The sequence below is a fragment of the Osmerus eperlanus genome, chromosome 11 (assembly GCF_963692335.1).
Source record: "Osmerus eperlanus chromosome 11, fOsmEpe2.1, whole genome shotgun sequence".
NCBI lineage: Eukaryota > Metazoa > Chordata > Actinopteri > Osmeriformes > Osmeridae > Osmerus > Osmerus eperlanus.
Window position 1 is genome coordinate 14,088,813 of NC_085028.1, and position 20,355 is coordinate 14,109,167.

A 20,355-nucleotide genomic window follows, 5' to 3' on the forward strand; every position below is an offset into this window, starting at 1 on the left:
CGTTTTATTTGTCGTGAACTACAGGTGATTACCGTTCGTATAGATACTGTATGTCTCTGTCTGTCTACCTCAGCGCCAGCTCAGCTTGACCTGGTGTCCAATCAGGGTTGTTCTTCTTGCCATGTCTGTGCAGTAAAAATCCTCTTCATTACAGCTTTGTAACACTGTGTGCAACTGTTTCTCTCAGTGTGGATTCAGGCACGAGTCTTTGTACGCGTCAGTGTTCTGTGGCATGATGAAAAAATATGAAATAAAATTATTAACTCTTTTGGAGGGATTGCCATTTTGCCTCATTTACCCAGAAAACATAGCATGTCCAAGAACTAAAATCACTGTAGCCTACTTGTTTATATTTGTATCCTATAGGATAATTAACAGAAATGTTCACATAGAGCAACTCACTATTAATTCTAATTTAAGATGTTTACGTCCTGCTGCTAGAGCTGCGCATGCTTTATTGGCTCACGCCACACACAATTACAAGCTTAAGTAGTTGGAATTTTCACTTGTCACCGTGCGCTGGCAGCATCCGGCTGGCGTCCCGCCAGACACCGTGGTGACCCATGGTGGCACGCCGCCATATGCACAGCTGGCGTGCCGCTACAGATGTGGAGAAGGATGAGTTTACTGGCTCGTCTGCCCTCCCCCCTGCAGCATGTACACTGGCTGCTCCATGTGACATCAGAATGACAGCCACTCTCGGAAAAAGCACGGACAATCTCCCCGGTAGCAGGTAGGCCTTCTGTATCTATTCACTTTGTACGTTATGTTGAAGTGTATGTGTTTTAGGTGTGGATGAGGATAAAATAACCTGGACTGTTACAGTATTGTCATTGTGTTTTTCATCCAGTTGCCTATCTACCGAGATCTGATCAAACTTTAAATATCCTGATGGATTCTTATGCACCATGCATGATTTGCGTTTGAACGTTTTGAATTGCTATGAATTATATTGGATTAAGCAGTCACCTACATCTCTACCCACAATACAGTGTTATAACAACTTCCCAAAGTAATATTTTAGTGAAACCAGAACACTTACAATACACTGTTTCATCTGTGGATCTCCATCAGAATCCAATCAGCCCAACACACTTGTTTAGACCTGTTTTTACAACAACAAAACAAAAAACATGTTCTGTATTTTGAATGAAAAGTGCAAATATAATTATCCTATCTGTAATCTCCTTCAATCCAGGGCTGTGTTCAGTAGGGAAGCAGATTAAGGCAGCACCAGTTCTAATGTAATCTCTTCAGTTTAATTAGAGGGACTGTGGTGGGCAGATAGTGCAGACCACATTACTTACCATCTGGACTGCAGTTTCTCCGACCCACTCTCAGAGTCATTAGTCTACACAGTAAGAAGACACCAGCTAGCAGTTGTTATCTCTTCATTCATTCTGTCAAATGTACTGTACGCAACAACACACACAAAAGGAACAGCAGCACATCCTAATACAGGCACTAGAGCACTTCAAACCTGGTGATGTGGAGTAACACGACAGGTATAATTGAAAAGATCATAATGAAGGACTTTTGTCCAGTCATGTTTCCCACAGTGGTCTCCAGCAGCATGGCTCTTTGTGACCATGGTATCGACGGCACCCCAGTCTTCCTCAGGAGGAACCTGAAACCCAGAGCCTCATGTCGTCACAGCCCACACCAGCCCTCGGTGGGACTGAAGCAGGCAGTTCAGCTCTAAATGACTGCTGGTTCACTTAAAAAAGAATATCAAAGGATCGATAGAAAATGACTTTTCTATGAAAGTGACTTCTGTTGTAATAACAGTGTTCATGTCTAAATTGCAGGTGGAAACTAGGGTGTATTTTTCTGATGTGAGAAAGAACTCCCGAACCACCAGAAGGGGTCACTATGACACCATGCATGTCCGCCACAATCCCAAACTGCACCTGTCCCCCAGACTGGGGCAGAGGCCGGGGCTGCCTCGCTCCTATAGTAGACGGAGCCCATTGCCAGTGGGCCAGAGGATCTACCTATCTAAGCATGCAGGAGCCCAGGGCAGGAACTCTGGGAGCTGTTCCACCAACTCCGGGGTTAGCAGTAGTTCCAGATCTGGGAGAAATAGGATCACACACACAAAAGCCTCCTCCTTCACCCAGACCAGAGGAGACTCAAGACGCTCGACCTGTTCAAGTGTCCGTCCGTACCTGCGATATTTTACCAAGGATGGCATGTGCCGTGACACCGTTTACAGTTTAAAGGAGAAAAGCAGCTTCAAATGGGATCTTATCAGCACCCTGGTGGACCTCAAGTATAGGTGGGTCTTCTGTATCTTCACCCTATGCTACATTGTCATGTGGACAGCTTTTGCTGAGGTCTACTTCTTGGATGCGTGGTTGCGTGGCGACATAGCGCACATGCAGGACCCACAGTGGCTGCCCTGCTTTGACAGGGTAAACAGCTTCCACTCTGCCTTGTCTGTCTCTATGGACAGCTCCATCATCAATGGCCATGGTCCCCGAGGTGCCACCACCAACTGCATTGATGGCATCGTTCTCGTGATGACTCAATCTATTCTGGAATCAGTCTTGAACGCCCTTATGCTGGGCTGCGTTTTAGCCAAGTTGTCAAAGCCCAAAAGAAACCTCCCTTCTCTGCTGTTCAGTCAGCACTGTGTGGCCAGGGAGAGGGATGGCAGACTGTGCCTGATGTTTGACGTTAGAACTGTGAAGAAGACCCACATGCTGGTCGCAGAGATAAGAGCAAAGCTGATTCGATCTCGCTACACTAAGGAGGGTGAGTTCATCCCTGTGGAGCAGAGAGAGATGGATCTAGGGCCAAACTCAGCAGGAGCCAGGCTTTTCACCCTGGAGCCTCAGAGCATTGAGCATGTCATTGATGAGGCCAGTCCTCTCAGAAGCCTCTGCTCGCGCCAGGAGACCTTTGAGATTGTGGTCATGGTGGAGGGCTCAGCCAACAACTCAGGTGTGTGCGGGGGCCTTCTAGAACTTACAAATTGAAAAATCAACTAGTGTTTATCTCGTGTTTGAATAAGTAGCTTTGACTTCTAAATAAATCAAGATATATGCATATACATAATGTATGTATTTACTGTATACATGTAGTACTTATAATAATAAACGAATAAACTTCTCATACTGATGCATTATTCCATCATCAAAGCAGTGCGCTAGAATTTGATGGGTTTATTAGCATATTTGACATGAATATGTATATTTTCCTAGGGGCTGCCTTCCGTGTGAAGACCTCCTACACAAAGGATGAGGTTATTTGGGAACAGCACCAGGAGTTATATAAGACACTGGATGAATCTGTCTGTGGCTCTCATCACAGGACTTCTGATAAAACCTTCAGAGACAGGCAAAGATCTTCCAGTCAGAAGAGGCTGTTAGTGAGAGACACGCGTGAGAGACCAGAGCTGGACGCAGAGACTCCTTCTGTCAGCAGATCTTACAGCGTGATCCCAGAAGAGAGATACCGCGTTCCAACGGGTGAGCTGTTTGTCCACAACTCAGCTACAAATGACTGTAAAACTAAACTAATTCAACTTGGAAAGAATGAGTTCTTTATATGACTTGCATTTTTTAAATTGTATTTGTATGTATTGTGTTTTTGTTGTGGTGTGTAAGATGTGTAATTGAATGCATTTTAAATAAACTCCCAACCTTAATTCTATATTTCACCAGCAGAGGGAAACATTTCTCCATCATAGAAAACGCGAAAAAGAGTCCATTTAATACCATCTGGAGATCAAACCCAGACTCAGTCAATAGTCTGAGTCTCAGCCCACTGTTGTGAATTGTGAGATCTTTTTTCGGCATGATTCATTTTGATGCTTTTCACTTTGAAATCATTTACTGTGACAGGCGTTAGATGAGCCAGAAAGATTCACCTTTTATTGGGATGCTACCTGGATACTCTGAATATGGTACAGAATGTTCTCCTTGTCATTGATCCCCTCACCTGGTCTAAACAGCTTAATCCCCTACCAGGAACAGGAGAGATAGCATCATTCAAAGGTAGCCTCTGCACAGGTGAACATAGCCCTGGAAGATTCGTTCAAATTGACCATGCCATTGTTAGACCTTGCTGTTCAAGATTCTAAAAGGTGAGACAGAGTCATGGTCTCCAGACACAACATAAAGGTACTTAGATTCACACAGTTTAAACAGTCTGAAAACCCTGACTTGAATCTCAAATTGTTTTTTCAGTTGTCTGCACTGAATTATTCTATAATACTGTGTATACAATATTCATGTTAAGTCTTTGCTATCCAGACTGAAACCCTTGGAAAATAATGTTCCCAACTAATTTCCCATATACATATGATTATCCTTAGCAGTCAGCCTATAGTGTAATGAGCAATCTGAAATAAAGTATTATTAGCAAATACTGTGAAAGTGTCTTTCATGAAAAAAAATTCTTATCTGTCGGCAGGCTCAATGAACACTGTTCATTTTGTTTTTGATTGACCGGCTGAGAGAGGATTCTTGTGGATACTAAATCACTGGGACTGATGTGACATGAGGCTTTTCAACAATTCGTAATAATGACCTTTGCTCAGAGCCTCCAAATGGTCAACTAATAAAGTTCCATCGGAGAAAGTGGACACTCCGTTGGCACAGGTAAAGGTGTTACCTAGCAACCAGGGTCCTATCAGTGCCTGGCTTGAGGAGGTTATCTCTGGAGATGTCCCCCTTTCCCCCCTCTTAAAAAGCCCAGGTTGAGCCAGCCTCTACAGGCCCCATGACCCCCTTAGCAACAACAACAGGTTCATTCTTTGCACCACTGCTGACCTCATTGTCTCTTTGTGAGGGGAAAATCCATCCAGAGTTGCATTCTGTTCAACAGTAAACGTTCCGCCAGCTGGGAGCCGACAGCTTCTACTCTGGCCTTCACACAGGCTATCCAATGAGATCTGACAAGCACCGTTCTCCTCTGGACTGTACACAAGAAGAAAATGGTAAGACGGCATGCGAATATATGTTACATTTATACATACTGTGCATATGGAAATGTAGATAACAACACCGTTCTTTTCTCTCACCTTCACACACAATTCATCTCAAAACAGATGTTGTTTACACTTGTGACTGTAGTTATTTTGGCTCATCCTATGATTCACTGATTCTGACTAAGCTACAGATCTATGTCATACATTTTTATCCAAAGTAGCAATTTCATTTGAATGGTTAGAAGAATAACTAATCTCTGGACACTAACCCGGTGTTTTTATTTAAACAATGACCTGTTCATAATAAACTTCCCCAGTCAATCGTTCACCAGCTGGTATTACAGGGGTTTTGTTGATTTCATCTTGTGTTTTTCCACACCATTTGGCTCTGCATTGCAATTACTAAACTGATAGCATTGTTGCTTGTTCATAATTTAATTTGGACACATCTTACTTTTTCTCTTAACAATGTAATTTACATGTGATACAGACACATGTATTAGTGTTACAATGTTTGGTGTCAAGTCTGTAAGTGGCAAAGTCTGCACTGTATGTCTTGAAGACATGGAATAACGTTCTGTGACCAATTACTTTGTGGAATGAATGATACATTGTGCTTCGTACACCGGGTCACCTGTGACATCTACATGTGTTTACACACCTGCGATTCCAAATCCAAACACCTGGACATGACATTCCTCTGGGCATGGCTGTTTCAGCTCTAATTAAATCGGTGATATACATGGAGACGGACATCTACAGAAGATGGGCTGGCAGGGTGGTTTAATGTTCATGACGACTGACAGGTAGAACTCATAATCTGAACAGAAGATGAAATGCAGTCATTGTGTTTGCTCCAGAGTCTTGATGGAGACACATTATCTGTGATTGAGAATCCTGCGGCTGTCAGTCATCCTTTCCACCAACAGAAGACAGAAGTTGGAGGGGCTAGAGAGGCCAAGGTCTACCATGCCTGGTTGAAGTGGATTCCTAACACTAACCATGGTAAGCCCCTGTGGTTCACTGATGGCCTGGGGATGATTTCTCCGTTTCTGCACCTTATTGAAGGGAAATCAATGTTTCAATCAGAGTGGTGCTTTGTTGTCAGCCCACAGACTGGTGAGATTCCTGGCAGCTGTGTGTGTGGTGGGACTCCTTGGAGGCCTGGCTGTAGGAGTCTGGTTTCTGGGTAAGACACTGCCTGTGGCTGAATCAAAGAAATGGAGAAATGACTTAAGTAGTTACTAAAGACCCGGATGTTCACGGATAGCTAAAGATGAAAGACAATACCAAGTTGTCATGTGCATATTAGAAATCCAGACATTTGCTGAAATGCCAGAGATTCTCACTTGTGGAATATTATACTGTATAACTGCATTTATAGGGAATACTAAAAGGATGGTAAATGTGTTTCAGCTTCCGGCCATAAATCATAATCTGCATGGAATCCGACTGAGTCATAATATCTCTGTCATCCTCTAGTGAGACTGCTGTTGAAGCCCACCTCTTCTCAAAGCCAGTCCGGACTGGAGGACACAAAAGACACGGCCTTCTGTAACGTGACCGAGGACATCCCTGTGAGCGACCCTAGGAAAGGTCAGTGCTCCCCTCCCTCGGTATCTTCACCACCTTCACACATGCCTCACTGTGATAGGACGAAGACCCTGTTGCTAGGCAGAACACTGTAACATCCAAACAGTTGTCCTCTTCATGAATTGCACTTGTGGTTAATAATCATCATCTGTAAAGGTTACAACAGGACAACATAGTTCATTTCAATTATTATTCATGAATGCCTGCAACCTCTGTGTCCTGGTCGCTCCAGAGACCGTACCTATTGACTGACAACCAAACATCCCATAATCAGATGTTTATATTGACTACATTAGCTTGAATATTACAGCCATGGCTACTTACCATGTCCCTCTCAAACACAAGGTTTGTTCATTACAGTTTATGTATTCCAGTTGGCATCTGGAGGGATTTTCAATCAATCAGGTTCAGTCTTTTACAGGATCAGCCCAGAAAACTCCCTTCTGGAGATCCAGCTGGAGAAACAGGCCACATGGCTGCCTGTGTGCTACGAGAGATGGAACGTGTCCTTGGGGACGTTGGTCTGTCGCCAGCTGGGATACCTGAGGTTAGTCTGACTGTCCTTGGTTTCCAATATCTCTTCCTCCATACCCCTCAGCTGAGCACCCCCATTGACTGACCACAACCTGCCCACCAGCCACAAGCTTAATTGGCTGCAGAAAATGAAGGGTTGTTTTATGTTCTGTTAATGCTTTGTGCATTTCTTTGGTTTCACAGCCCATAGGGTCTTGAATTACTTTTATACCTTGAAAGAGACTGTGTTCTCTTTACAGACTGACCAAGCATAAAGGAGTGAACTTAACTGATATTGGGCCAAACTACACGGATGGCTTCATCCAGATTACTCCGGAACACAAGGACAGTCTGGAAAGCATATGGCAGCTCAGGTAAGGCAGCAGACTAAGGACATACTGCACATAATGATGCACGGAAAATGAAAGGGGATGGTGAATTAATCACATCTAATTGTCTCATTCATTTTCATTCAGGGCAAGCTGCATCACAGGGAAAGTTATCGCTCTGCAGTGTTTTGGTAAGTCTGGAGCTGTGAAAACTCCCAATAATAACCCGCCTGTCAAAACCTTGTGGATAACTGTAGTTTCCTGTGTTTCTGTAGAGTGTGGGATGCGAGCTAAACTGCCAAGGATAATTGGCGGAGCTGAGGCCACGCTGGGCAGGTGGCCATGGCAAGTCAGCCTCTACTACAGCAACCGTCACACCTGTGGTGGATCCATCATCACCCGCCAGTGGGTGGTGACAGCCGCACACTGCGTACACAAGTAAGACCCCCTCACCCCAGTGACCTTGTGACAGGAGGGTCATATGCCAGTGTTCACAGTTCTGTGACATTAGAAAATGCCTGGACCAAACTAATGTAAGATGGTAGAATGATCGCTCTTCACTGATATTGTCTTCCTTCATTGGGTTCCAGTTATCGGCTTCCTCAGGTGTCTAGCTGGGTGGTGTATGCAGGTATTGTCACACGCAGTTCGGCCAAAATGCCTCAGTACACTGGATACGCCGTGGAGAAGATAATCTACAACAAGAATTACAATCACAGGAGCCACGACAATGACATTGCTCTGATGAAACTGCGAACCCCGTTGAATTTCTCAGGTCAGTTCGAGCCTTATGGCTCACTCTGTATGCGGCATGCAGCCTCGCCGCTGAGTGGAACACTCAGCCATTATGATTACAGTCATCAGTTCCAAATCAGCTTCCAATTTCAGTAAAATCAGCTTTAATCAGGTTTCCTAACATTCAGCATAATGTTCTTTCAACCTCCAGACACCATCCGGCCAGTGTGCCTGCCACAGTATGACCATGATCTCCCTGGAGGAACACAGTGCTGGATCTCTGGATGGGGCTACACACAGCCTGATGATGGTACAGCACTATCCTCCAGTCCTTTCTGCACACTGACGTGTCAATGAAATGGAATTAATTGAAAACACACTGATGGGTACATGCTAACTTGTCGTCCTCTCGTTTTCAGTTAATATTCCTGACACTCTGAAAGAAGCCCCGGTTCCACTGATCAGTACCAAGAAATGTAACAGCTCATGTATGTACAATGGAGAAATCAGCCCTCGGATGCTCTGCGCTGGATATACGGAGGGAAAGGTGGATGCATGTCAGGTCAGCTCAGAGTGAAGGGCCCAAAAGAGAGAGAGAGAGAGATTAGGAGAGCGAAAGAAAAGTGTGACACACAGAACCAGAGATATGAAAATGTGCCAGCTAGCTCCATACCAATTAGGCTAGCAGTGAGAAGTAACATGCCGCCCCCTCTGTCATCTTCTTCCTCCCAGGGGGACAGCGGGGGTCCTCTGGTGTGTCAGGAAGATAGCGTGTGGAGGCTACTGGGGGTGGTCAGCTGGGGGATGGGGTGTGCTGAGCCCAACCACCCAGGCGTCTACACCAAAGTATCTGAGTTCCTAGGGTGGATCTATGACATGATTGAGGTACAGTGAGCAGAACATGAAAACAAGAGTGAAATATATTTTGTATTAAAGACTACTTAGGAGTGGATTTATGACACCAGATGTCAGGTCCAGATAGACTGTTCTCTTGACTCATAAGTTGCATTGTATCACTGAAACAATGTTTCCTTTCTTTCAGAGTTACTGAGTGAGAAGATGATAAAAATGGAGAGAAGATTTAAACCAGGAAGACTCAGAAACATAGGCTCTGACCATTTTTATCCTGTTTCAAACTGTCATGTTACCTGCATATAATGGCAATAGTATGCACAAGTATACAGCAATCTTTTTTTACTATACATGTTTGTCACGAAACATTTAAATGGTAATATATTCATACCATATATTTGTCATGTAATGAAAATAAATGATTATTATCAATAGCGTCTTTGTATTTCTTCATTCCCATAGAATGAACGGCTTGGTCTCGTGCAAGCCCCCTTTCTTCCAGTAGGTGGCGATTTTGCGCTCCTCCACATCTTGTTTCTATAGTAACAGCCAGTTACTAACAGGGAACCTACAACAAAAGTTAGCTAATTTTCTCAGGGATCAGAGGGGTTTTCTGTGGATTGTGGGCTGTTGTTTTTGCAATCATTGAAAAAGGAAGCCCATATAGAGCTACTGAGGTGTATGAAGTTGTAACTACACTAGCTAGTTAGCTACAGTATACATTGCACCGCAGTCAATATGCTGACAGCGTTAGGCTAGTGCTAGCTAGGATAGCTAGAGCTAGCAACAGTACAGTACTAGTAGCTAGTAGTACTAGGTGCTGGATAGTCAGCAAAAAGGCAATTTTGTCTACTTCACTTGGCTACAGTTCCTACTACACTGAACAACAAAAAACGTTATTCTTCTTCAGAATGTCATCCCAAGGGTTTTCCAAAGACGTGCTGCAACAGGTCAACCAGTTCTGGTCCTTGTTAGATGACATGTCACAGAATGACCCGCAGAGTTACCAGATGTTCGTTCGGCGCCAGATGAAGGATGGCGCAGATTTCTACTCTCCACCCGAACCTGATTCCTGCCTGCGCACTGAAATACTGGTAGGCTGTCTGGAAAGACACTCATGAAGTCTACTAGACTAGGCTAGATCTAGTGTCAACATTTGTTGTCAATTTGGCCTTTTAACTTAAAAAAAACAGTTTATTGTACAAATGGTGTTTTGTGGTCAGTATGGTGTCTTGTCCGGTATCATTACACTGTTTTTCTTTGGGCATTGATTGGGTGAGTTCTTAGATCCTAATGTGGATGTGTGAAGGCCTAACAGACTTATATTGTTTTCCTAATATCAGGAGCCGAAGAGAGGTTTGCTGTATGTAAACGTGTGTGGGTGGAAACGCGTCCCAGCTGCCCCTCTGGAAGACCACAGCAGGCCGGTGCCCGTGTGCGGAGGATGCCTGGAGATACACTCTGACGATGGAGGTACAGATAGTACCTCTGAGCCGCTGTTGTGTTGTTGCTCTCAAATTAGGCCTAATCAAACTCAATTAAAACCAGGTGCAGAGGAAAAATCGGTTGGGCCTGTTAATTACTGTCAAGAACCCTTCAGACCCACCATTTTTATTACCATAAGAAGGGTTGCCCATGGGGCTTCCACTTAACGGAAGGGCTCGGATTGGACAGCATCTCACACACTGCTGTGGTGTTGTTTTCTCTGGCTGTAGAGGAGTATAGCGTTGTGGACGTGGCGTTCAGCCCTGTGGTGCTCCAGGCCACTCAGAAGGACAGGAGAGAGAGGGACCAGATCCACCTGCTGGCCCTGAGCTTCACCCAGCAGCAGCATGGCCTGCGTCTGGCCCAGCACCACACCGTGGCTAGCAGCAGGCTGAAGGGCAAGCTGGAGGACATGCGACGTCGCCTTGCCTCGCCACAGCAGTGCTCCTCACCCACCGTCCCCTCACAGCCACACGCTAGTAGGGACAAGGCAGCTCTCTGAATCAACTTTTTTGTCGCTGTTTGCTACCAGTCTGTCTAGCTTTTGTGTCCATTTTGGTTTGCTATTATAGTAGTATCCATCAGTTGTTGTTTTTTGGAGAAACTCAAACTGTTCCCTTTCTCTGTCACAGCATTGCAGAGCCCCGCCTCCCTCCTTCAGCAGATCTCCTCTTTGCGTGTTGGCGAGGGTGAGGCAAGCTCGTCTGTCCAGCTCACCTCAGAGCCTGCAGACCAGAAGCAGAAGAAGAACTTCATCCAGGTGATCTCCAGCTCTGAGGCAGCCCAGCCTCAGGAGCCCAAGTACCACCTCAGCGTGACCTCTGACCCCCAGGGCATTTCTCGAAGGGTGGAGCTCAGCGTGGAGCTGCCCCAGGTCCGCTCCATGGCAGAGTGCCAGCTTAACATCTCCCAGGTCTGTCGGCCCCCAAAACACACATAGATAGAACACATCGATTAAATATTGGAGCTCTTTTAGTGTAACTAGCTTGGTCTAATCCATTGGTTCTTAACCCAGTCCTCAGGGAACCCCCCTGCATGTTTTAGATGTTTCTTGGCTCCAACACACCTGATTCAAATGCATGTTCGTTACCAGGCTTCTACAGTCCTAGATAACGACCCATTTATTTTAATCAGGTGTGTTGGAGCAGGGAAACATCTAAAACATGTAGGACATGGGTTCCCTGAGGACAGGGTTAAGAACCACTGGTCTAATCTATCATGTTTCAGTCCCTTTCACTCTCTATGGAGTATAAGGTCTTAACGGCTGTGTCTAATAGTGCGTGGCACTGTGGTTATTGCCCTGTAGGATGATGTTGTTTTGGAGGTGGAGGATGTGTATTATCTACACCTGGAGCTCCCTGAGGCCGTGCACGAGGACGGTGCCTCCGCCACATTCAACAAGAAGACGAGGACACTGACTCTGAAAGCGACTGTGCTCTGAATACATTACGCCCTCCATATACAAACATTTAATCAGCCACTGTCTGCCCGGCCATCACCCTCCCAGACAGGCCCCACCAGGTGGGGAGCTATCCCCCCGCTGTGACTGGGAAAATAGAATAGTGGAGCTGGCGGTGACGAGTAACACAGTTACTTTAGATCCCTCACAGGAAGTGGACCAAAAGAAATGGAGTCCCTGTTAGGAGTCCTACACGGCTCAAAACACTCTGTCACGCATCCTCCCAAGCTGCGCCTTTGAACTTTGATTGACTCCACATTACCATATCTATGACAGTCAGGTTTTCTCTGTGTTTTGGGACTGTAGTCAGTTTATAGCATGCATGGGGATAAACTGACACAAAGTCGGTAGTCATGCAGTACTTCATGTTTATTAAAACATCAAAATTGTCTCTGAACAACTCCATTTATGTTTGGCAGTCTACAACTTGTGTGTAAAACATTTCATAATCCATAGGAAAGAGCCATTTTGGAAAGTATGGTTGGATTTCAAAACTGTCATGAATAGATTGGTCCCGATGTATGAAGGAAGTGTTTGACACCTTAGACGAGCTGCTGAATACTGAGAGGGTTTCATGGCATTGTGGTCCAGTGGTCATCGTCGAGCTTGTCTCCAGGGGCTCTCTACCGTCTCTCTCCATGGTCCTCCTCCACCCAGGCTACTATCTTCCCCTCCCAGCCAGGCACCACTGCCCCATCCTGGAACACCTGACACACAACCCCCCCCAAGCAAAAGCACCAAACTAGTCAGACAGTCTGAGACTTCAAAGTTAAATTCACCAACACCCTGATAGACACTGAATACCAATGAGCTCTGCAGTGAATCCTGATTCTACCATCCGTGGCTGAAATCATTCAATTACAGACCATTAAACTTTCTAAGAGTTTATTCTCCTTTGGTTATTCAGTCCTTTCCAATTTATAGGGCTCCCTTCACTTCACAAGTCAAGAATGTAATTCGCTGTGCGACATTCAAAGCCTACCTCCTCTTTCACAGTTCCAAACTCTGGGTCAAGGGCTTTGAAGTGGTATCTGAAGCTGCCCTGGCGGTCCACCGCTGCCTTGAAGTCCCTCAATGTCACCTCTCCTAGCCTGTCGGCACCGCACAGTCTTTCAGATGGCGATATCCACACACATGCACATTCTCAACTATATAAATCCGTTCCTTCACTCTAACCTGTGTGGATAGAAAACCAGCCCACTGCCAGGACACAGTTCGCACCCACCGATCAACGCAGGTAATTAACAACATGCGTTTAACCTATCAGTAGACAGCATGCAAAGACACACGTCTAAATGTATATGGATGTACATGTGGATTTAAAAAGGGCATCTGGGGTCCTACCTTTTGGGGATGTTGACCAGGAAAGGTGTGAGGGAACGGTCAGTGAAGTAGAGCACTTTAGTAGACACTGAGGAGTCCAGCCCAGGGCTACTGTGAGAGTGAGCTATTTCTGGACACAGAAAGACAAATCCCAAACAGGCTCCACATCAAAGCCGACCATGCCCCCTCATAAATGTCCATGTTAATGAGATACACTATTAAATGATTCCGCTTAATAAGACAATTAGCTGTAGAGAAAGAATGGCAAAATTAAGATGACTAGCGAGCAGTCTGCTTCTTACTGGAGCTGGGCGGCCAGGAATCTCTGTCTGTGTGGTTGGCCCGCCGTCCTGGGGATTTGAACTTGCCCTGTAGGAGAACAAATACTTAAGACTGAGCAGGCTTGAATGAAAACCAAGTCATTCACAGTAGGCAAAAAACACCACATTTACAAAACCTTATATCACATTTTCATTGTATTATTATCATGTGATGGTTCAGGTGTGTGTGTACGTGTAGGACCTCTCGGTCCTGTCTGCGGTGTGGGTCCAGGGTGTGTAGACGGTCCATGAGACTGGCCACGCCCTGCTCCAGTGTGTCCAGGGTGTGATGCTGAGGGTCATGCCCGGAGAAGCTGTCCCTCAAACTGCGCAGGGCCTCCCTCACTAGCTGCAGCTCATCACCCTGGTAACACACATACACACACGCACAGGACACATACACACAAACACACTGCATGAATAGCTGTTGCTGGCAGTTGTTGATCATATTACGGTCATGGGCTCCATTAAGTCTCCATTAAGTCTAACAAACATGCACAGTATAGCCGTAGCCTGTCCAAACACAATTCACTTCAGCTGACATCTCAAGTTTCCTCTGTAGTTGACATGGAGAACAAGTCTGAATAACCCTTTATTTTAGATTTCACTTAAATTCAACAGGGCGGTGATTACCATAAGTACAGCACTCAATCTTCCTGTTCGTCTCCTGGGCTTACCTCTCCATGCTGAAAGGTTGAGGGAGGGGAAGGTCCAACTGAGTGACTGTATCCATGGTTCTCACTCCTGGAGGACTGCAACACCACAAGAACAAATACCATCTCAGCTTGCATACATACAGTTATTTCCATGCTAAAACAACACCATTAGCATATATGTTGAAATGTAGGTGTATGTATTGTGCCATGGTGGCAGTATCTGCTTCTTACTCTTCTGTGGCTGTTTTCATTCGTGTTGTGCTGAACCTCTTCCTGCTTCTGATGCGGTAGTAATCGCTCCTTCTTCCCAATCTGCTGCTGATTAAATAGACGAATCACGATAAGGACTGTGGTGAAGAACGCTGCATGTATGAATGAGCCTGAACATATGAGCCTGTACATACGGCATGTCTGAATGAGCCTGAACATAACTTCCTGTGGTTTACCTCGTATTCACTGAGTAGCCTGTTTCGATCACTCAGCTTCCGTTTTAACTCTTCCTGCAAATATTAACACATACATGTATTTCTAATGAGAGATGGGAAAGAGCTGCATGTCATCTTTCGGTCGCAAGGCAAACATTTACCTTGTATATAGGAAGTCTAATGTGACAGTCGACATTAACAGTAACAGTCTAACCTTCTATCGAAACCATCTAGTATAGAGTAACAGTCTACAGTAATAATCTCTAGTAACAGTCTACAATAACAGTCTAACAGTCTACTTTAACCGTGTACTATAAACGTCTACAAACAGACAACACCAGTCTGCAGTGAAGGTCTCCTCCAGTCTACAGTACCAGTCCACAGTGACAGCTGTAACTCACGTTCTCTCCCTCCAGTTGTTCTCGGGCCATGCTGCACCTCAGTAGCTCCTGTTTCAGCTGCAGAACAGAGTCCTCCTGCACTGCCATCCGCTGCTGCATAGCATCCTGATGAAGGGGGGGGACATCGAACACACCCAGGCTGAATGGACGCCCAGCACACACCAAGCACCACCGCTGTTGCCTTGCACTCCAGCAGACACATCCTGTCCTGTACTGTACTCCTTCACAGCAGCTAGAAGATTTGAACGCTTCGAAAAGAGCCTGTTCTCTGGGGAGGACTCACTCAAAGAAAGGCCCCCCGATGAAAGCTGGAAGAGCTTGTCCTTTTTGTTCAGAGCTGACTAGAACTCAATAGGTGCTGAAATCCTTAGAAATCACAAAGATAGGAGGCTCGTTTGTCAGGGCTTACTTTAATGGCCTGGAGGTGGCGTGCTTCCTGCTTGTGCCTCAGAAGCTCCCTCTGGAGAGAGACAGACAGACAGACAGACAAAGATGATCCAGTTAGTGTACTCTACAGTAGATTTCCATCAGGCTCATACTATCTGGCAGCTCATCCACATACAGTGCAATTATTGAACATCCTGACTGTACCTTGAGATCAAGGGCCTCCTCCATGCTTTGGTCCAGACGACTGCGTATTAAAACCTTCGACAAGAGGGGATATGAGCAGCATAATGAGAGAAAAGAGAGATGTCAGGGCTTATAAGGAGGCAGTGAGCCAGCACGACAGCAGGCTAAGCAGATAAGATAGATTCATTTATGCTCTTCTGAATGTGTCCCTGGCAGTAATGACAGTGAAAACGTTAAGGCTTGACAAGGTCTGACACCAATGCATCACAGAGAATGGCAAACAAGATGTTTTGCGATGTAGGGTGAATGGAGAGAGGCCGGGTAGGTGTACCAGCTGCTGTTCCGTGTTAGTCCGGCTGTCTCCGAAGCTCACAGAACCGTCCTGGTCTTCCTCAGGGAGAGAGCCATGCAGCAGCAAAGTCTGGAGACAAACAAGCCCACACAGACACACACACACACACACACACACACACACACATAGATCAGACCCCTGATGATAAAGTACATTTCATACCACGCAAAGATGAGAGAGATCCCTGATAAGTGCAACACACTGCCAGCCCTTTAAACATACTCATGGCGACAAACAGAAAGACAGAGTGAATCAATAAGGAAACCCTATTGAAAAGATACAGACACACCCTTACCTAAACCTTCATCAAAGGCTGCAAACATGAAGTGGACATTAGACTCGAAGCTGTTGTGGACCATATGTGTTCATTATCAATTGTTGAAGAGTGGGCATGGACAGGGTGATTAAGTTAATCACTTCCTGGAACTAACTCCTGTACAGAATCCCTTCATTACCCTGGAATCCCTACCACATAATCTCTGAGCCATATGTACAAAATAGTATGGATACCAAATGGTCACAATAAACACCATCCAATGTAGTGGATCAAAAAACCTGATCATTTAAAACGACACATCAAAAATAGTCTCATAATTCTATAGCTGTCTTGCAAATCTGGCTTTGCCTGTAATAGATTTTAAAAGTCCTTGATACTAGTAGGCTATTAGCTCCTTAATACCAAGATTAATCACAATCTCATTGTATTCTTGGTTTAGCTTAATCTGCCAACAACCAACTCTACCACTGACTGTTACATTGAATGTAGTTGCTCACGAGTTTGTGCATTCTTGTTCTCTGTATATTATACCACATACAGTATAAATCCTAAATATCCATATTGGTGTGTTTGTGTAGCAGTACCTGCAGGCGGAACACCATCCTCCTGGCTTCCTGCATCTCCTTCTCCAACTGTTCCTGGTGGGCATATAGCTGCTCCTCCCAGGATCTCTCTTCTTCGCTCCCATCATGCCCTGGGGCTGGGCACAGGCCACAGAGTGACACCTCCCCTGGAGAGACACAACACACAGACACCGGGCACAATGGCAGATGGCAGAGATGCAGTACATGAAAATGGGGGAAAAAAACTCTATCTACAACAGAATACATGTGCCGCCAACCAACCGGTATCAGCTTTCCTCTCTGTCAACTCTGATTTGTCGTCTCCAGGCTCCTTGTGGTCTTCAGGCTGAGTGTTGATAAATGCTTCTTTAGGGGTGTCTGAGGAATGAGCGATGATATACTCTTCCTTAGGGGAGTGTGCAGGGCTGGCAGAGCTGAGGCTGGAACAGAAGGTGGGTAATCACAGACACAACTAAATCTGCTGCTCTGGTAACAGATGAATGGACAAAGTCAAATGTACATGAATGGTTCTTCTGTAAAAATTCTTCATCTGTTCTGTATGCAGTGTAAGACACACCGACCCCATCTGGACTAAATAATATTTGGATTTTAAGGCCAATGGCAACGGCAATATCATTCATTTGGATTGACAACATAAGCAAAACATATTCTGGAAAATACTCAGAGATCTAGTAACAAGTAAGATACACTATGAAGAAAGAGGCAGGAAATTATCCAACATTCTATTCGATTTTTCTATCAAGACATTCTCAAGATATTTTGGCTCTCTTGAGATGTATTATTTAAGAACAGACTGTTTTCATAGTCTGTGAATGGTCTTTTCTCCTGCAGATTCAGCTGAGTCTGTGTATTCCGATATTTGTGTGTGTGGAGTTCCTTCCCAGCACTTGCATGTGTCTGTGGAAATCAGAGCCAGACATATGTGACCTGTGACCTACAGCGTTAGACATGGTTCTCTAAGGGGGAATTCCTCCCTCTCCTTTGTATCGTTGTGAAAACAGCCATGCTTCTGTGTTGTTAAATAATATGCCAGAACAAAGCCATACAACCCTGCACTAGTCTAACTCAGTCCCTAAGGCGTCCAAAATGAATGGTAGGAGTCTTCTGTGCTGAAGAACGTCTCATGAAGAAAAGCAAAGCAGATGGCTAGTTGGCTGTATTTGTTTTGATAAATAATGTTGACTTAAGTAAAGAGATTGACGTTTTAGCCTAGATTAATGACTGATTTACTGTTGGGGACACATCTTCATAGCATTACATAACCGAATACAAGACGGGAGGCAACTCAATACCTGTCCTGGCATAGTTTGTTCTTTTGTGTCAGTAATACCTTACTGGTTGGTTGTTATAGAAGAGAAGCCCTGGGTGCTGTCTTAACTTGATCCCTTCATTACAATTACTGTGAACCACAGAGATGGGATACCACTGTCTTGTCTTTCTTTGTCTCGACAGGAAAATATCAACCAACTGGAAAAACTGTGTTTTTAGACATGCTTCAGTGGATAATGTTCTGGTATGATAATGGGTGAGGTAAAAGATAGTTGTATAACCTGTCTATTGTAGTACTGTAGTAGTTAATTTTGTTTTATAGGAACAGAGACAGAGTAAATGATATTATGAACAGAGCATTCTGTTACTATCTCATCTACTGTGATTATAAAACAAACACTGATTTAATGTAATTTAGTCATCACAACTTCAGGCAGTCACAGTATGTCATAAGAACGCCCTTCTGCTAACTTATTCCCAGGGTGTCCTTATTTAAACAGTTCTGAAATTTAAATTGTTTTTGCTTTTTGCAGCATGCTGGCATGTTTTGGTCACAAACAACATATGAGAGTAGGGGGATAAACCACAGTGGAGATGGGCACAAGATTACTAGATTAGCAGGAGATAAACTTAATTCCAACACATTTCATCTGCAATTTGCATGTTTCATGCAGTAAAATAATGACTTGTATGTACACCGGAACTGAATATGGATCGTTGGATTTATAATATCATGGTTTTGAATCGTTTTGAATAAAGTGCACTCAGTTTTGGCAGAATGGGGACATTATTCAGAACCATAACACTATACGTAGCCTATGCATGTTGACACTAAAATGGCACGTGATTATACAATTGCATGTTTATCACGGTGATCCATGTCAATCTGCAGCCTATCTGATCTGCAAATTATCACGACATCGCTAAATACCGTAGTTCATCGTTGCTAGGCGATTGCAAGCATCCTCACGTAGATAGCCACAGAGATGCTAGGATGCCCCTCTATCTAAATGGCAGGGACACACCCACACCTACAGAGATATTCACAGACAAAATACATTGCTCTGATGACTATCAACCACTCTCACATTAAGCTACTGCCATTTGTAGCTGTAAGCATTGGTAAAAATCCAGACAAAGTCAACTGGGCTAATTCATAGAACACAAGCTTTGTCTAATAATATAGTATCTACTGTAACGGCTTGTCTGAGTAGCCTATTGGAGGCTATTGCAGATATCACATAACTGGCATCATACATGCTCTGGGATACATTATTGACCACCACATTTCTAAGACAGATGGACACAGCAGTGTTTACAAAATGATTGAGTGTGTGTTGTAAATCCATGTCTTACCATTTCATCTGTTTGGCTCCCATGCTGTTGGCTGCACTTTTAACCTCCCACACAGCCGGTGCCCTGCATCTGGGTGATGCCCTGACTCTCTGTCAGAAACATATCACCAAGCAGCCCTAGCAACACAGGGTGCAGCAGCACTGCCAACACTCCCCAGCACAGTCTCCACGTTGCACAATGTGTTCAATCAGAGGCAGCGTGTTCAAATCCTCTCAACCAACATTTCCCTACAGAAAATTGCTCAAATCCTCATCCATAGACCTGGACTCCTCTTCCTAAATCACTCCATGGAGCAGCCCAATGGAAATCCACAATCAATCCCAGTCGATGGCAGGAGACAGAGGATTGGTGTTCAGTCTCTGACCAGCGGCTGAATACTGCCTGGTTTTTCACAGCACACTCCCCCTGTGGCTGAGCTCACCAGCTCCCATTCACGAACACAATGTTTTTGTTCCTTCTGGAGGAGAACTGATGCAGATACCACGCATATCTTTTCTCTCCCTCCCAGTCTTGTGTTCTCTGTTTCTCCCCCTCCTTCCCCCCCCTCTCTCTTTCTCCTGCTCAGCCAAATAGGATTTTTACTTGATTGTTCCTTCAGTGAGTGAAGATATTAGACTCTGTCTGAGTGTGTGTGTGTGTGTGCCTACCCTCCCCCTCCCACGATCTTCTTTCTACCTCCCCCTTCTTTAGTCTCCCCTCTCACCAGACCGAGGAGGGGGTCTGTGTACTGTAGCTGCAACAATGCATATCTCCTATACTGGGCTGTATTATTGGGATAAGAAGCTGGATTGAGGTATTCTATTTATTCAGTATTTAGTTTCCCACAGACTGACATAGCTATTTTAGTTTGACACAAAATTACAGGTTTGCATGGTGCCACAGAAGAAGTGGAAGCATGTGAGAGTGGGTAATGATATACA

The 20,355-nt window shown here is 44.8% G+C and overlaps 3 protein-coding genes across 4 annotated transcripts; 2 read left to right on the plus strand and 1 right to left on the minus strand.

Moving 5' to 3' along the window:
* The first annotated feature begins 4,831 nt into the window (after positions 1 to 4,831).
* On the plus strand, positions 4,832 to 9,406 carry tmprss5 (transmembrane serine protease 5). Its single transcript, XM_062473209.1, has 13 exons — positions 4,832 to 4,945; positions 5,797 to 5,941; positions 6,045 to 6,125; positions 6,419 to 6,532; positions 6,941 to 7,076; positions 7,303 to 7,416; positions 7,519 to 7,562; positions 7,647 to 7,809; positions 7,962 to 8,146; positions 8,318 to 8,416; positions 8,526 to 8,668; positions 8,839 to 8,991; positions 9,149 to 9,406. The coding sequence occupies exons 1-13, from the start codon at positions 4,943 to 4,945 to the stop codon at positions 9,155 to 9,157; spliced, it is 1,389 nt and encodes a 462-aa protein (XP_062329193.1). The 5' UTR covers positions 4,832 to 4,942; the 3' UTR covers positions 9,158 to 9,406.
* A 174-nt stretch (positions 9,407 to 9,580) lies between these two features.
* pih1d2 (PIH1 domain containing 2) lies at positions 9,581 to 12,790 on the plus strand. Its single transcript, XM_062473212.1, has 5 exons — positions 9,581 to 10,052; positions 10,302 to 10,431; positions 10,674 to 10,922; positions 11,076 to 11,356; positions 11,750 to 12,790. Exons 1-5 carry the CDS (start codon positions 9,870 to 9,872, stop codon positions 11,882 to 11,884), a joined length of 978 nt encoding a protein of 325 aa, XP_062329196.1. The 5' UTR covers positions 9,581 to 9,869; the 3' UTR covers positions 11,885 to 12,790.
* On the minus strand, positions 12,254 to 19,998 carry dixdc1a (DIX domain containing 1a). Of its 2 annotated transcripts, none has more exons than XM_062473211.1 (15): positions 19,436 to 19,998; positions 17,072 to 17,229; positions 16,811 to 16,956; positions 15,929 to 16,018; positions 15,619 to 15,672; positions 15,437 to 15,487; positions 15,028 to 15,132; positions 14,648 to 14,701; positions 14,433 to 14,516; positions 14,223 to 14,297; positions 13,748 to 13,909; positions 13,528 to 13,594; positions 13,247 to 13,355; positions 12,885 to 12,993; positions 12,254 to 12,609 (listed from the first exon to the last, which is right to left on the minus strand). In XM_062473211.1, exons 1-15 carry the CDS (start codon positions 19,456 to 19,458, stop codon positions 12,526 to 12,528), a joined length of 1,371 nt encoding a protein of 456 aa, XP_062329195.1. In that variant the 5' UTR covers positions 19,459 to 19,998; the 3' UTR covers positions 12,254 to 12,525. The 2 variants fall into 2 exon arrangements, with proteins under 2 accessions (XP_062329195.1, XP_062329194.1); XM_062473210.1 differs by having other exon boundaries at positions 14,433 to 14,519; positions 19,436 to 19,988.
* Between the last annotated feature and the right edge of the window lie 357 nt (positions 19,999 to 20,355).